The following is an 18,244-nucleotide window of genomic DNA, read 5'->3' on the forward strand; positions in this document are numbered from 1 at the left end:
TTTAATGTTATTGGCCCATCTATCTATAAATATTTACGTTTTACATGATCATTTAAAAAAAAAATACTTATTCAAAATAATATAATGTGATAAAGAATGATTTTATCCACTCAAACTCAATTCTATTATTTTTCCGGCAATGCACAACTCTCTTTTCATAAGAATTATCCCAAAATAAAACACCTCTAGGCTAAAACAAATTAAAGAAAATTCTAGGTAATAATACAAATAATTATGTATTTAAAATTACATAATTATAAGAGATATGTTTTTAAAACAAAGAAGATAATTAACACCATCTAGATTTATAAATAGAACAAATATTCTTATAAAATGGTATTATAAAGCAGAGAAAGTAACAAACTTTTGCTACAAAGACTCTATTTACTGCATATGACCAACTAATTCATGCATTAACATTTTTCCGTCGTCTGAACATGCAGTCATCAAGTTTCAATAATGCAAGAACCTGGACTTGAGTGTGGGGCAGGGTACTAGTCTTACCTACTTACATGAGAAAGGCCAATCAAGCCATTATAAAAATCTTGTAGACAGACAGCATAAAATAATATACAAGTAAAAGCTTTTATATGAAGTAACAAAATTTCTTTGGCCTCCAAACATAAACATAGAGATCCATGATGTTTATTGTACTCCAATTATGATTTCTTGTTTAGAAGATTTAATTTTTAGCCCTCAATTATTAATATTCCCTTGAAGCATAGTTGAGTAATTAATATTACTATCTACCAAGGCATGCCAATCCATAAGTTGCATTTGGCTATAAGTATAGTGGTTACATTGAATATAAAGTAATAATTTAATTTTGTAAATGCATTTATGTAACATCACTTCAGCAATAACCATAGTTTATATTAAAATTTTTTTAGTTAGATTTTTATATTACTTTTAATTTTATAATTAGGTTATTTTTATATTAAAAAAATCAAAATTAACAAAATATTTTTTTTTAAAATATGTAATAAAAAATTTAATTAAATTTTTAATTATAAATAATTTGAGTTTACGAAAAAATATTTAATTAATTTTAATATTTTTCATACTAAAAATGATCTATTTATAAAATTAAAAGTAGTAAAAATTCAATTAAAAAATATAAAAATTTAATTATAAGTTTAATAAAACTATTGCACTATCAGAATAATTAAACATTATATTATCAGTGCAAATGGCCATCAAAAACGGACTATAAACATTTGTATCAAAATTAAATTATATTGATAATAATCGTTAAAAAGTGTAACTAAAATTGGATTTAGAGTTAGATTTGACATTCTATCTAATAGTAAAAGAATCTAAAAAATATTATTTGTATATTAAAATCAGTTATTAAAATCAATTATTAATGTATTTATGTATAAATACATATGAAATTTAATTTATTTTTAATATATATTTATATTCTAACATGTATTTTATACTAATAACTAACTTTGAGACCGATTTTAATGTAAACTTAACATTATTCAAAGGATCTTTGAACGAATGCAGGAGGAGCGAGCGGTATAGGATTGGAGACGGCGCGAGTGCTAGCACTTCGAAAGGCCCATGTCATCATCGCGGCGAGGAACATGGAGTCCGCAAAGGAAGCAAAACAACTCATATTACACCAAAATGAGTCTGCTAGAGTGGAAATAATGAAACTTGACCTTACGTCTGTCAATTCTGTTAGATCTTTTGCAGAAAATTTCCTCGCTCGTGATCTTCCCCTCAACATCTTAATGTTTTTTCCTTAACCCTTTCTTATATTCTCACCTTTTTTCGCTTCGATTCGGTGCTTGTTTGGTTTAAATTCCTTAAAAAGATTGCAAGAATTTGGCATCATTCATTAGTTTTGTTAGTTGTCTCTAACAAAATTACTGGACAAAGCCAAATTTTTCAACCTTTTTCCTTCGTCGGAAAGAATTGAGAACCAATAATTAGGACTAATGTAAATAGGCCTATGGTTTTCAGAAACAATGCTGGAGTCATGTTCTGCCCCTACCAGTGTTCAGAGGATGGGATTGAGATGCAGTTCGCAACAAACCATCTTGGTAATAATTAATAGCCGATAAATGTTTTTTTTTTTATTATAGTAATAAAAAACTCGCACATTATTTTGTTACAAATTTGCAAGTCTAATTGCTAGTCTCTTAACAGGGCATTTCCTCTTAACAAATCTTCTTCTTGAGAAAATGAAACAAAGCGCAAAAGCAAGTGGAATTGAAGGAAGGATTATAAATCTGTCATCAATTGCTCATACCTATACTTACGAAGAGGGGATTCGATTTGATAACCTTAACGATGAAGCTGGGTATGGCTTCATTATTTTACTGCTTTGCTGCATATGCATAGCTTTATTTATTTATTTAACATTATTATAAATATTTCTTTGATTTTTATTTCCAGTTATTCTGACAAGAGGGCTTACGGGCAGTCCAAGCTAGCTAATATATTGCACGCAAATGAACTCTCTCGCCGTTTGAAGGTCATTTAATTTATTACTAAATGCTTCTCTAATTTCTTTACTTTATCTATCTTAGAGACATTACAAACACAGATACAGCATTGGCCTAGTGATAATAAAAGTCCAATCATGCTAGTATACATACTGAAATATAAAATACATTTCTAGAATAAATTAAACAATATATAAATTTATACGCAAATACATACTCGTTCGCTTAATTAAGGGTCAGAATTCGAATCTCGCCTCATATATACAAGATTGTTAGGTCATAGGTTCGAATCCTACTTGAATCAGTTTGGTTTATTTTGAATTCTTGAATTCGAAAAGAAAGGATTGTGTTTGTTTTAACCGTTAAAAATAGGTAATCCGTTCTTCCTGTTCAAATTAATCCTTAGTCTGTCGGGTTAAAGAATACCATAAACAACAAAAAAAACACAAATACATGATGATTGATTTTGGATATCAACATAACATTTTTTATTGAAAAAAAACACTTAATTAATCCTCTAACAAAAAATAATTGTCATAACTTTAGGTAAAAATTGAGTTTTATCTCAATGCACTATATATAATTAAAGGAATGAATTTAATTAATTGAATGACATTCTAAAAATATTTTACTAAATAGGTAATTTTTGTAAAGTCTAGTTCAGATAAACTTTGTCCTTCTTTTCCATTTTCACGTTGTTTTTGGCTGCTGGTTCTGAGCATATAATCCATTGAGTTATTATTACCTGTTGCGTCCTGTGGTAGTTGTTTCCTTCTCATGGATCACATTAAAGATACATACATATGATACAGCAACAGTGACCACATAACTTCCCATTTTTTTTTCACTCACTAAGCACTTGTGACAAAGTGGCTTTGGTTTACAGGAAGAAGGTGTGAACATCACAGCCAATTCAGTGCACCCCGGAGTGATAATGACTCCTCTTATGAGACATTCTACTCTACTCATGAGTACGTCATTAATTTCCCTTGTCCATGAACATATACATATTGCGTAGAATTTCATTGTCTAAGATGGTATTTCTAGCTAGGTGTAAAATATTTCAATACACTTCTTAAACTTTTGGCTTTTTTTTTTTTTTTTTGTCTCTCTAACATTACCCAAACCAAAAATAGAGGAAAACACAGTTTGATTAAAGTACATAATTATTTCAATACACATCTTAAAAAAGAAGCTGCTAATTCTCGCCCAAAAAATAATTAGTAGTTTACTTAATTTATTCTCTATGACAACAGTATAACTTTGTTACAGATTTTCTGAAGATGTTCACATTTTTCATATGGAAAAGCGTTCCACAGGTAAATTCCAGTGCACTACTTGCCCAAAATAATATAGAGATAACAATAATTTTTTATTTTCTAAATTAATTAATAATTTTGGTGTTGTGTGCAGGGAGCAGCCACAACATGCTACGTTGCTCTGCATCCAAGCGTGAAAGGTGTGAGTGGGAAGTACTTTCTGGATTGCAATGAATTCCAACCAAGTGCATTTGCCTCAAACGAACTCTTAGGAAGAAAACTCTGGGACTTCAGCAACAAGTTGATCAACTCAATTTCCAAACCTTGATCTACAATAAATAAATAAATACTATATATAATTAGGTCTCTTCATTTGCCCTACATGGGACAGAACATTGTTGTGTCAAAATTATGATTAATTATTATGCCTATTTGCACTAGAGATACCCACTAGTACTGAAGTTGTATAAGCTTAATTGTCATAATTAATCCCATGTTTCTCGTACATTACTATTTTTATCTTTGTACCTACAATTTAGAGTTCTTTTGAGAAAGAAAAAAAATCATATTTTTTCTATTTTTTTAAAAGCTCTCAATTAATTTTTTAAAAAATTAAAAGTATTTTTTTAAAATGATCTAAATACATGTAATATAATTTTTCATAATTCAAAAGTAAAAAAAAATTTTTATTACTTTTCAAACGGTTTTTAAATTCTAAATTTTAAATCTTAATCCTAAAGTCTAATTGTATAAAAATAAGAGAAAATTTAGGGAGCTACCACTTTTATTAAAATATGCTCAGTATTTAACCAGCAAAAAGAAAAACGAGTAATCTCACACTATCAAAAATACTAATGATACCTAATTGATGATTACAAATAATAAAATTTACCGTCTCTAACACTCCTCTAAAAATATAGTGTTATTAATATTGATAAAAAGTATTAGTTTATTGTGACATTTTTTTGTGTTTGATTATTTTAATTTTTTTTACTGGCTTACCTGCTGAATAATTAGCGAAAAACATTAATGTTGATCATGCTCCCACAAGCCCAAAGCAAGAACGACGAAAGCAGAAGCAGCAACAACAACCGCCGCAAAGATTGGTGGAACAATGAGATCAATTCTAGACTTGAAGAAAAGCTCAACTGGGAAACAAAGCCTGTCTCCTGGAAAATCCAAAGGGACTCTAATGTTAGTGGACCCTTCAACATTATTATTATGAATAATAGGATTGATGTTATTATTATTGGTGCATTTTCGGGAGAATGAAGAAGAAGGAGATATGGCAGAGACAAAAGCCACTTCAGGGGACAAAGAAGCCACTGCCACAGTTAAGGTTAGTAGGGTGACCCATGCGGCTGAATAGATTAGTAGTGGTGCCCATATGCTTATTATTCTTGTCAGCTGCTGCAAACGGATTAGATTACAGAGCCACCAAAGGGACATTATTATTATTATCGTTGTTGTTGGGGAATGCACAATATAATGATAATGGGTTCTAAGAATATATAGGAGGTAGTTGAATTTATATTGCTGGTTGATCGATAAGAGTAGTTAAATGAGGATTTGGACCATCTGCTCTTTTTCCCCATTTTCTATATATGGCAGTGATAGTATGTATTTTGTTTTATATGATGTGACACTAAAATCATAATATACTAGATTTTTCTGTATATATTTTTTAAATATCGATAAAGTGTTTTAAATTTTAAATCTTGAATCATAATTCTAAAACCCAAACCCTCACAAAAATAAAGTTTAAAAAATATTTTTTTATAAAAAAAAATTTATGTATACACTAATGTACTTAATTATATATAAATATATATTATTTAATTTATTTTTAATGTATATTTTATATTTCAATCTATATTTTATACAGATAATTAATTTAGTGATCAATTTTTATTTATACATAACATAATTGTAAAAAAGTATAATTGTGAAAAAATATACTAATATTAACTAATTAAAAATTAATTCTCTATACTTATTCTATATTAAAAGATAATCACGATAAGGAAAAAAATGTTGAGTAATATATATTAGGTAAAGCTCAAAATCATAGAGATGTAATGACAATGACCATTTAAATCAACTGGAGTTTCGTTATGATTATGTATGTATTTTATGTTAGCGGTTCAAATTTTTTTAAATTTAGCAAAACATTGGTTTTTGTACATTTTAATCTTTAGTTTGAATAGTTTTTTGGTTGTCCACGATCTTCTTCAATTCGACCGGCCAATGACTAATTTATCGTGGATATAAAATTTTATTTAAAAATTTGCTATATGTATAAAGTAAAATTTAAACATCTGATCCTTGTTTAAGCAAACAAATTAACTAATTATTAGACTTACTCAAATTAGTTAGATTGTTTAATTTGAATAGTTATATACTGCAAAAAAATTTACTAAATTGCAGGCTTTTTTGGGGTTTGCAGCGACTTTTAACCCACAAAATATGATATGGTGGTTCAGAAAAATGACAGAGTTTGTGTCCTATTATTTAGTTATGGCAGTTTTCATGAAACCGACGCTACTTGAAAAAATTTTGCCACGGTTTATTGCCCCTTGCTAATTTGTTATGATTTTTTGAACATTGAGGTGATTTTCTAACTGTACTATTTTGCAGTGGTTTTTATTGAAGTTCTTGCAGTTTCAAATCCTAGCAGATTACTCATTTTGCAAACAAATTTGCTGTTTTGTGGGGTTGTAAACCACTTTAAAAAGTGTTGATACAGGAAGCAATACAAATGATTATAATTTAAAAAAGTGTTTGTATTCACAAATTAATACTACTAAAAATTAAATAATTATAATGTCTAAAAACTCATAAATAAAAAAGAGAGGGTTAAGCCTTATAATATCCTGACACGTTTAAAGAGTGATTAAATGAGTTGGTCGAAATACGTGGAACCGGTGCAAAGAAAATTACTTTTTAATTTGAGGGTTGAGGTTGTTTGTTGAGGTTTTGGTGGGGAATGGGATGCAAATAAGGTAGGGTAGTATACACAGGTCATATATAATAGGCTAATAGCATTAGCATGAATATGATACTTTGGTGGTGGTTATGCCAAGTGGTAACCAAGTTTAATTTTGCGAGGTGTAGGTTTTCGGTTCGGCTTTTGGTGTAGTACTGTGATTAGTTATTAGTTAGATATCATTAGAGAGCAACTTCATGATGTTATTATTGGTCAACGTGGAAGGAAGCACATTGGTGGTTGGGAAGAGGCAACGACCTCCTTGTTGTAGAACGGTTAAGTTTTCACATCTAATTATAAGTTGTTAGATATTATGTCAATATGATCAGGTATCAACTTAAATAAATGAGATTTGCAATTAATTTAAGGTAGATAATAGGTTGGCCAATACTCCGAAGATAAAATATGTTATTGAATTATTAGACTAAATGAATTAAATTAAAAAATTAAGTTAATAGTTAAATAATGATAAAATATAATAAATTTTAATAATTTTTAGCATTTTCTATATATATATATAATACTGAAAATAAATAACATATTTGTAATTGTATTTTATTTAAATATTTTTAACGAATAAAACTTACAATACATGTTATTTATTCTTATTTTCTTTGTATTATTTACACACTTTTAATTTAGTCGTTTATTCTGTATTAGAGTAGGCATGTACTACCAAAAAAACGCAACTTAACAACGGGAAGATACCTACAAAGAAGAAGCAATAGCAGATCTTCCTGACCGTGATTAAGACTTGCAACGACTTGTATTTCCGTGGCCAAATTGTTTGGAACTTTACCATGTTCTTGCTTGTATATGACAAAGTTGATATGACCTCTCTCAATTGGCATAGACCCAACATTCATCGTGACGAAATCAAACGATCTCCACCGCCAAATTTCTCGTGAGGTACGAGCTATCAAAGAATTTAGTATTTTTCTCCATCTTTTTAAGAAAAAAATGTTCAATTTCTATTTTTTTTAATTTAAACCCTAATCTCATGTAAACTCAATTTCTCCAAATCCCCTAGTTTTTTAGCTCCTGCACTTGGCATTTGTTAGCTAACCTTCAGCCAATCCGTTTTGCTAAATCAATTCCATTTAGGTTTTGAGAACAGTCGCACAATCATTTTGTCGAAGAGCAGGGGATATAATAACTCTTATCCGTTCTGAATATGCAATTCGAGTGGGATCAGTAAATTCACTGTGGAGTTGTCGAAGAAAATCACAAAATTTCTGAAATCACGATTCTGCTTGCAATCCCAAATCACAAAGACGAAGACTAGAAGAAATCCTAAGTTGCTCCATTGCGCTTCTCTCACCATCATGCTATCTAAAGGTAGTGCTCTGAATCTCTGCTCTCTCAAACACTGAAATTTGAGTCTCTTGATTAATTTATATTTTCTCTTTTTCTCTTAATGTTGAAGATGATTACCTTGTCTGAGGCATGACTCGCAATGGTGCTTTGAGCATCTCTTTTAAAACTATCACTACAATAAATATGGGTTTTAGCAACGTTAAATTTTACAACGCCTTATGTAAGAATCAGAGCAAATGCTTTAATAAAATAATAATTTAATTGTCCGAAATAGGTTCAAAAACATAGAAGTGTTCTTTTTAAAATATAAAGGTAAAATTTGAATTCAATAAATTTTTTTGAGTGGAAAAATGTATCTTTTGCGAAGTTTTTTTATAAATATGCGTACCGGTGCTTAAGTCGGCAATACCGGCTCTAGTCTGTCTAGTATCACATTTTAAGAAAAATAAGATTTTGAAAATTTAATTTATTATTTTTGAAAGACAAAAATATTTTAGAATTGAAAACCGGACACTAATTCTAAAGATTTTGGTCCAAAGTTGGGCCAAATGAATCTAAAATGCTGACGGGTTGGACCGGGTCCAAATCGGACCCAAGACCCAACATTATACACACAACTAATGAGCTTTCAGCTCATTTTCACCCTAAATGGGAGTGTGGGGCGTTGAATAGAGAAGAGAGGAGAAGAAGGTGATGACACTATTCATCTTCTCCTTCATTTGGCCATAACTTGAGATACGGAGTTCCGATTGACGTGCCGTTTGCGGCCACGCGAAGCTCTCGTCGAGCTCTTCATTTTTATCTAGCCTTTGCTGATAAGAACTCACATCTCATTCTCTAGTTTTCTGTCCTAAATATTTTTGCATTTTTAGGTTTTGTATTTGAGTAGATTTTGTGATTTTGTTTGTTTAAGGGTGATCTAGCATTGGAATATTGTTAGATTTTGCCTCTAATCTCATTGGTTAAGGTAAGTCTCTTCAAACTATTGTGGTTTGATATTTCGGTTAGCCATAGTGTTGATTCTTGATATGTTATATGTGTATAGCTTGATAGTTGGTGAGTTTTGGTAGTGGTGTTGGTGCTTGAGACTTGTTGATCTTGTTGGAATTAAGCTTTGGGTGTTTGTGCTTTTGGAAAATCGGTTAAGGTATGGTTTCGATTTTCTTTATGCAATATGTAATGTTTCTGGACACTTAGGCTAGTTGACCTTAAGTAGATAGGATTGAAAGATGGTTGTGTATAATTAATTATATGTGAAATTATATTTGATGATGAAGGGGATGACATGGAGAGTTAGAATGTATGACATATGAAATATGATGAATATATGATAAATATTGATGTTGAATATGATTTTGATGGGTGGTGATTAATATTGATGATGATATTGGGTGTTGAATATTCTGGTTAGTGTTAATATTAAATGGTGGTGGGTGATGCCTATGAGGATTTAAATTAAAAAATTGTTAAGGTTGAGATATTGATTTATGAATTGTGGATTTTTGTTAAATTATGGTGGAAAGATTGAGTGAAATGAAGGTTGAGTTGATTGAAGTGTAATGAAATGGTAAAGTGTAGTATGAGGTAGTGTTTTGTGATGGATTAGGTATGTTTTGATTTGGTTTGGTTGTGGAATTTGGAAACTAGAGAACTTTGATGTTTTTGTGTAAAACTTGATTTTTGATGGACTTTGACAGATCATAACTTGAGCTTCAGATATTGAAATTGATTGAAAATTATTTTAAATTAAAGATGATTTCAAGAGCTTTAAAATGACATAAAGTTTGTTGAAATGGAGCTTTGTAGAGGAAGTTATGAACGTTAAAAGTTTGGTATTTAAAATTGAAAATTCTGCAACTTGATATTTTTCTGCAAACTGAGATGCATGCGTACGCAGACCAATGCCTCATATGCGGATGGTGGCCTCTGTTTAGCACTCTTGCGTACGCAGGCCCAGGTATGCGTACGCGAAATGTTCCAATTTTCATGTATGCATAAGCGGACATACTATATGCGTACGCGGACATACCTTTTTCAACGTGTGCATACACACAACCCCTGTTTTGCTGAAAATATACTTTTCTTCACTTTTAAGGGTTCTCTAGCTTTTCAAACTTTCCTAAATTTTTCTTAAGACTTGTGGCTAGTAATTAGGCCCTAAGACTAGTATAGATGGGCTTATGTTGAGATTAATGGATTTTTATGCGGGTTTTAGAAGATGGTGACATAGGCTTGGTATGTCAGTTAGGTGGATTTGTCTTGTGAACTAATGGGGAGTTAGATTAATGATGAACTTGATAAATTGATGATGGATGATGAGATTGAAACTTGAAAATGAATGACTATGGTTAATGGAATGAGTATGAACGGAAGTGTGCTATGAGCAGTGGCCTCTGAGATAGTTTATGTAATTGTGATATGCATTGTTTTGGTAATTTGCTATTCACCTCGGGCAAGGGCTGTGGTAGTCTCCCGCTTGTCGAGGTAGCGGTGCTGGCGTAGGGTCTGTGGCAGTCTCCCACCTATGTTGAGATGAGAGGTTTGAAGCTGGGCTTCCCACTCACATTTCTCTCTAGTCGCAAGGTGGTAGGGCACTAACCAACGGAATCATGCCGCATCCAGAGAAAGGTGGTAGAGCACTCTCCCTCAGAATGTTTCCCTCGGAAAGGAGAAGGTTGTAGGGCACTCATCCCTTGAAATTATTTCTCCTGAGTATGCGCAACAGAGAGACTAATCTAGAAGTTGCTGACTGGATTTTGTGTTGGGTTTGGCACTATAACCGACATGTCATATCACAGCCAATAGGACAGAAATTCTTCATATGCATCTCTTATGTGCTTGTTTGCTTTGATTACTTGAAATTTGCCTAATTGTATAATATGCCTACCTGCTTCTTGAATTACTTGCTTGCATGTACTTGTGATTCTCTGGCATTGAGGAGGATCAGAAGGCAGTGGCGATGGGATCGCACGGAGGTTAGGTTGGCGAAGGCTATGGGATACAGCGGTGTGATTAGTATTAGTTAGAAATCTCCTAAGTTTAGATAACCCTGTTTATTGTTTATGGTTTATGTTATTTATTTCATTAAGCTTGAATATCTATTTGGTGCAAAGTTCTAGGGTTGCCTTTGGCATCCCTTACATCTTATATATTGGGCACTGTTACCATACTGAGAACCTCCGGTTCTCATACTATATGTTGTTGTTTTTTAGATACAGGTCGCAACCCACTTCGGTGAGTTTGCGGATGGTGACAGAGCAGAGGATCTTTTGTTATCTTTGTGTTTTGTTTATTATGTGGTAGTTCTCTCATCTTTCGTATATTTTACTTTATGGCCTTAGAGGCTTGATTTGAGAGATAAGTTGTATAAGCTGTTTTAAACTTCCAAAACCCTTTTGTATTTTAGTTTGACTAGCTGACCTAAATATATATATATATCATCTTGTGTATCTTAGAGCTATCTACAAGGTTTTATGTATATTATGTTTTGTTTTGTCCGTGCCTACGCGTTTAATTATTGTGTGTGAACGCTTTGCGTTTTGTAATTTCGCTTTATGCGACTTTGAGCTTTATTCTTTCATCGGGCTTCTAGTTATATAAATTCTTGGATATATATTATATATTAAAAGCTTTAGAACTGTCGTGGCACTTCGTTATCCTTTACTTTATGGCTAGAGGTAAGGCTTACGGTAACAGGGTGTTACACCTTAAAACCATTCTTTTAGATAGTTTTAGACAATGATTTTTTATAATACTGCTGTTAAAGTTCAATTTTTCGTTATTTTATAGCAACAAACTAAAACCATTCTCTTTGACGATTTTAAAGAACGGTTTTATAACCGTTACCATGATTTGATTTTAAGCAACGGTTTTTTAATGTTTAAATAATTGTACAAAAGACACGCATAAAAATCGTTGCCAAAATGCTATACTTTAAAACCGTTTTATTAGATAGTCTTAGAGAACGTTTTTTATAGTGTTGCTGTTGAAGTTCAATTTTGCATTACGTTATAGCATCAAAATAAAACCATTCTCTTTGAGTATTTTAAAGATTGGTTTTATAACCATTACAACAATTTTTTATCAAACAATAATTTTCTAATATTATTTAAATAATTATACAAATTAAAAGACACATATAAAAATAATTATAAATAATCATACAAATTATAACAAATTTCTCTATAAATACTAAATTTATAGAATACTAAAAAATTATTGTCATAAATATATAACAATATTATTTATAGAAAAAATAAATATAAAATAAATTGATATAAAATATTATATATTAGTTAATTTCATTCCTGCCCTAAAATTTAACATAATATTTTTTTAACACTTCAAAAACTTTTCAACAACCTCCTTCAGAACAAAACGCAGAAACTTGCCAAGTTTTCCTCCATCTACTAGCCCTAACCCACTTATCATCAGAGCCATCATCGAAACAATGCCAAACTTCACTCAGCCCTCACCATCGAGGGAAGCTGCGTCTTTGATCTTCTTGCCGCGTCAGAATCGTTACTGCTTCTCCCTTCTCTGCGTTATCGCCATCATCAAAACAATGCCAAACTTCACCCAGCCCTCACCATCGAAGGAAGCTGCGTCTCTGCTCTCTTAGTCGCATCCATTGCTGCTTCTCCCCTCTCTTCATCATCGTTGTTTCTCCTGTCCATTTCTCCCCTTTCCGTACCATCGCTACTTCTCTTGGCCATTTCACCCCTCTCTGTGCCGTCATTGGTTCTCCTGGCCATTTTTCTCTTTTCCGCCCCGTCGCTGCTTTTCCTGGCTGTTGCAGCTTCTGCCATCTCCTGGTAATTGGTTCTGATTTTGGTATAATGTTGTTCTGATTTTGATCTGGTATTGGTTCTGATTTTGGTATAATGTTGTTTTGCTTTTGATTTGATATAATGTTTTGATTTTGATTTGGTAACTAGTTCTGATTTTGGTATAATGCTGTTCTGATTTTGATTTGGTATAATGCTGTCTTGATTTTGATTTGGTACCAAATATAATAATTTGACTTTCAAGTCATTATAACTCATTTGAATTTTGAAGTGTGTGTAATCTTTTAGTGTCACTTTTCTCAATATGTTTTGTTTAGGTTTTAGAATTTTTATGTTTTTATGAGCTTGTAAAGTTATTTTTTTTCCTTCATTTTGTATTGTATTTTGGCAGTTGAGAATAATATATGAAATGTATTTTATTCTTGAAATGTGGGATTTAGACATTAAAGATATAAACTCGGTTCAAGAGAATATGTCACCGAAAAAAATGAGAGAAATATTCGAATGTCATCACTTGATTTGAAAATGGATGAAATGGATTTAAGAACTCTAAGTTTTTTTCTTTGGTAGCTTGGAACTCAATTTTTTTTCTCTCATGTATGGTTTTATGTAGCCGAAGCAAATTCGTGAGATTAAGGACTTCCTCCTCACAGCCCATAGGAAGGATGTGCACTATGTGAAAATTAAGCGGAGCAGAGATGTGATCAAGTTTAAAGTTTGTTGCTCCAAGTACCTGTACACCCGTTGTGCTTTTGACCCAGAGAAGGCTGATAAATTGAAGCAATCACTCCCTTCCAGGTTAGTTTTAAGAAATTTTATTATTGATATATTATGAATTACCTTTTTTCTTAAATATGAAACTCTATTATTGTTCAATGAAAATAAAATTGATTTTATTTTTAATTTTTGGATGTTATAAATCAGAAAAAAATTATCTAGGTTCATTAAGTATATAATTGTTAATTTCCTTATTGGCTTGTTAAGAAATAGGAAATTTGTTAGTTTGTGCCCATAAATAGGTTGAAGATACTTTTGTTATGTGGTAACTAGTGCTTTTGGTGGGTTTTGTTTGATTTATAGGTGTTAATGCTAATGTGTAGTCATAGAAGTCATAGTAACATTAGTATTAGGATTATGGTTATGAATTGCTTATATTTTAACAAGACATAGGGATACCAACATGGAGTTAATTCATTTTTGGATTTCGCCTTTTCTAAAGAATAAGCAATTAGAGCTTTCCAATCCATATTTAAAAAAGAGAACGCAGGGCGAGTGCGATGTCACAAAAGAGTTACCACACCAACTTTGTTGAAGAAAAATGAAGAAATTGCCACTTTTAAACAGCAAGATGCAGTTGAGAAAGCAACATTAGAGGGTAAGGTTGATATGATGCAAAAAGAAGCAGATGAACTAAATCTCTTGTTAATTAAGATGATGCTATAACAAAAAAGCTCAGAAATAGACCTTGAGATGTTAGCTGCTCAACTAAGAAGCACTTCAAGAAATCCAACCAATAATAAAGAGGTATTATGTGTTGTTAAAATTTCTATAAGTTATCATATCTTAAATAATGGTTGATTTATGTTGATGTTGATTGAATTGTTTTGTGTATCCAAATAGAAGAATATTATTCTATATATGTTTGTCCTCTCTCTATCTCAAATATTTTTAGTAAATATTATTAGTATTAGAGATGTGTAGTTTTATTTTTTATTTACTATTTTTTGTTTTGTTCAAGAAAAATCATGTTGAAGGGGAAAACGACCTTAATTAAAATCACAAATTTTTAAGAACAAATGTTAGAGAGTAAAAATCATGAACTTGTGGACATGATAAACCTATTTGTTATTTGGCTATTTCAACTCTCTTTTGTTATTATATTTTTTACAAAATTAGATGATATAATTCGAGGTTGTTATGACTTAGGCTATAGTATTATGATATTTTAAAAAATAATAATGATATAATTAGAGGTAGTTACGACTTAGAACTAGTATTATGTTATTTTGCAATAATGATATAATGTGATGGTGGATCTTACATAATACTTTATAAATCAAATTTGATGGTAAATGTTCAATTAGTTTTCTTTAATAATTTGATTCAAATAGTTAAAGTTATTTATTGACACTAAATAAAAAAAAGTTAAAACTAATTTCAATGGAACATGAGAAAACTATTGTAAATAAAAAATTATATAAATATAAAAAATCGTTACCAAAAGTCACAAAAGACAATGGTGTTAAAAGTGTTGTCAAAAGCAGCTACAAAATGACAATAGTATTAAAACAGTTGCAAAAACAAAAATACCAAAGGCAATGCTTTTAAAACGTTGTCTTTGTGAATAACAAAACTACAACAGCTTAAAATCGTTGCCTATCCAATTATGGTTTTAAACCGTTACGTCATGAAAGAGAATGTTCTAAACCATTTCCTATCCATTAACAGTTCCAAACCGTTAAAATTTTTTGTCAAAACCATTGTCTATGGCAGTAACTATGGCAATGGTTTTTTGGTTGCCGTTGCCTTAGGTAAAAAACCGTTGCCTATGAACATTGGTAACGGCCGCATATACCATAGATAAAAAGCCATTGCCAAAACGTTGCCTAAAATTTTAGGAACAGTTTTTCGATCTATAGCAACGGTTTTCAACCGTTGCAAAAACCTTTATTTGTTATAGTATGCTTAATAACATGATAAATGATTAATTATCATGTCTTTTCTTTTGCCAATCTAATTCATCTCAATAGAATATATCTCATCTAAAATTTATATTTTCATCAATTTAAGTAATTCAATTCGATTTCATACAAAAGCTAACCATAGAATAAGAGTGAAAAAAAGGCTTATTAGATTAAAAATATTAGATGATAAGAAAAATATATTGGGGAAAGTAAAAATATCTAAATTGAATATATGTGTTAAGGTGAGTAAGTTAAGTATTATATGAAAAATATTAGGTGATAAGAAATATTCTTTTTATATATTTATCTTGCAGTTCAGTTAATATTAGTCAATAATTTTTTTTATTTTTGAACACTTAAAATGCCTAACTTCTTATTTTTAAATTATCATCTATCCCACATTCTTACATGATAGTTTCATCGTATTTGAATTGAATTCTAAATATCAATTTATTATATCATAGAAGATCTAAATCTAAACTTTCTTTTTATCATCTATAATAATATATAATGGCAAAACAAGTTTTGGTGTTAATTTTTTTTCCAATTTTATCCTTTTTTATTTATCCGACTATATGTCAGTTATTCCACGTTAAAAAACTCCCACTACCTCATCTTCTCTCTTATCACATACAGACATTCATGTTCTCTCTTATTTCATACATCATGTAACTTCTATAATTATCTCTTTCTCCCTTTATTCTCTCTCACCTCACATTATTGTTACTGCATAATAGAAAAACTTCATTTTTTTCTTATCCATCTTCTCATACATCCTTCTCACTTCATATAAATATAACGTTAAACCTAATTATTTTGCTTTTCATCATTAAATAAAAGTGTAAAAATATGTTTACATGATTGTTTACAACATATAAATGAAAGATTCACGTGAAAGTCGTCGACCGACTTGGCCAGAAGGCGTGCTAGTTACCGAAAAAAGTATTAGACGAGAAAAACAAATTGATACAACTAATATGACAACTCCATTAGAAAAGATATCACAAATATACCCATAATCATCGCTCATCAATACTATGTGTCAGGTACTCTAAGTTATACTTCGAATTAATAAATTTATGTTGTTAGTTCATCATTTAATTTGAATTATTTTCTATAATATATCGATGTTACTGTACTTTTATTATCATTTATGTATATTTTAACTACTGAATGTACTCTTAAATTTTCAAAATATTCAGATACTCATAATAACAACGAAACTAGTCTAAGTAACAGATCGAATGGTGATAATATGGGTAAGTATATTTATTTAATTAATAATAATCTATTTTTTAGGTTTTGATTTAATAAATCTTTCATTATTGTCCTAAATAATATTATTATAGATATTATATTATGTGAATATACTTTAAATACTTATAAGGTCAGTTATTAGGTAATTTAATGATTTTTTAACATATTATAGAATATAAAATTTTCTCACTATATCATTATAAGAAAATTATATTAGATATATATTTAATAATATATTTGTTATTAAATTTTCTCACTCTTAACAAAAAAAATTTAGTTGATAATTCAGGTATATTTTTTTTACTTTTTTTTATACAATTTAATTTATCATTTAGTTTAAATTATTTTTATAATATATCTATATTAATGTACTCTTAGTACTATTTATCTATAACTTATCTACTGAATGTACTCTTAAGTTCTCAACATACATTATTTTTATGCTAATAATAAATTTTCTAAATATTCAGATACTCATAATAATAGCGGAACTGATCCAAGTAGCAAACCGAATAGTGATAATATGAGTAGAAATCCTGTATATTTAATTAATTAATAATAATCTATCTTTTCTTAAGTTTTGATTCAATAAACCTTTCATTATTGTCCTAAATAATATTGTTTTAGATATTATTATATTATCTTAATGTACTTTAAATACTTATAATGTCAATGAATGGATAATTTAATGATTTGTGAATGGATTAATCTCCACATACAAGCCTTTTCACTATACAAGTTATACAAGTCCTGAAAATCTTTAATCCCTAAAACGCGCCTCTTATGGCATGTATGTTTCACACGCCTCCTTAACAGATTTTTCAATCAATCAACGCATAAATATATAACTTACTTTTTCGAAAGGATTTTGTTTTCTTTTTTGAATTCCTTCTGCCTTTTCTTGTCTTCTATCTTCGATCTCTTTCATGTGTTTCTCTCTCCCTTCTCCTTCGCCATTTACGTAAGTTCCTGTAACACCCTCACTATCAAAAGTCACGCTTCCGGCTGCGCCACTCTGATAGCAAGAAGTATTACGACTACTTTACATACTAAATACTAAAATAGGAGCCTGTGACTCACCACTGTATCACTGATTTTTTTTGAAAATCGAAATAAACACTTTATCTTAAGAAAAATACAAACAGGCATATATTCATATACAAGACTCCTTATATAATAACTCATAATGTAGCATACATATAAAACATACAATTCCTATCCCTCTTACAAACTTGTAATAACAAAGACGAGGAAAGAAAATAATCTAATTAGTACAACGACTTATAAACAAAACGCAGTATAACTCTTCTTAATGCTTCTTCATCTGGTTCCTAAAAAAGGTAAAGCTGTAGGGGGTGAGAACCTAACCACACGGTCTCACCACGGAGTTTCAAAGTTGTCATAAGAAGATATTTAATAAGAAAACTGTTTTCAAGCTCAGTGATTATCAATGCCTTATGAATCTTTTAAAAATCAATAGAAAATCGTTCAAAAT

At 30.2% G+C, this 18,244-nt stretch overlaps 3 protein-coding genes across 3 annotated transcripts in view; 2 read left to right on the forward strand and 1 right to left on the reverse strand.

The window, feature by feature from the left end:
* LOC107474044 (short-chain dehydrogenase TIC 32 B, chloroplastic) overlaps window positions 1-4,231 on the forward strand; it is a 6,315-nt gene extending 2,084 nt beyond the window's left edge. Inside the window, exons 2-8 of the mRNA XM_016093630.2 lie at window positions 1,513-1,744; window positions 1,975-2,054; window positions 2,161-2,314; window positions 2,410-2,488; window positions 3,346-3,430; window positions 3,732-3,778; window positions 3,873-4,231. Coding sequence (XP_015949116.1) covers window positions 1,513-1,744; window positions 1,975-2,054; window positions 2,161-2,314; window positions 2,410-2,488; window positions 3,346-3,430; window positions 3,732-3,778; window positions 3,873-4,046 — 851 coding nt within the window. The 3' untranslated portion in view covers window positions 4,047-4,231. The remainder of the gene's footprint in view (window positions 1-1,512; window positions 1,745-1,974; window positions 2,055-2,160; window positions 2,315-2,409; window positions 2,489-3,345; window positions 3,431-3,731; window positions 3,779-3,872) is intronic.
* Window positions 3,925-5,262, reverse strand: LOC107474045 (uncharacterized). The gene is made up of 2 exons (XM_016093631.3): window positions 4,721-5,262; window positions 3,925-4,047 (listed from the first exon to the last, which is right to left on the reverse strand). Exon 1 carries the CDS (start codon window positions 5,165-5,167, stop codon window positions 4,745-4,747), a length of 423 nt encoding a protein of 140 aa, XP_015949117.1. The 5' UTR covers window positions 5,168-5,262; the 3' UTR covers window positions 3,925-4,047; window positions 4,721-4,744.
* Window positions 5,263-13,235: 7,973 nt separating this feature from the next.
* Window positions 13,236-13,643, forward strand: LOC107474052 (60S ribosomal protein L38-like). Its single transcript, XM_016093638.1, has 2 exons — window positions 13,236-13,268; window positions 13,422-13,643. Exons 1-2 carry the CDS (start codon window positions 13,236-13,238, stop codon window positions 13,641-13,643), a joined length of 255 nt encoding a protein of 84 aa, XP_015949124.1.
* Window positions 13,644-18,244: the final 4,601 nt, after the last annotated feature.

Source organism: Arachis duranensis, chromosome 2 (assembly GCF_000817695.3).
Source record: "Arachis duranensis cultivar V14167 chromosome 2, aradu.V14167.gnm2.J7QH, whole genome shotgun sequence".
In the NCBI taxonomy this organism is placed as follows: Eukaryota; Viridiplantae; Streptophyta; class Magnoliopsida; order Fabales; family Fabaceae; genus Arachis; species Arachis duranensis.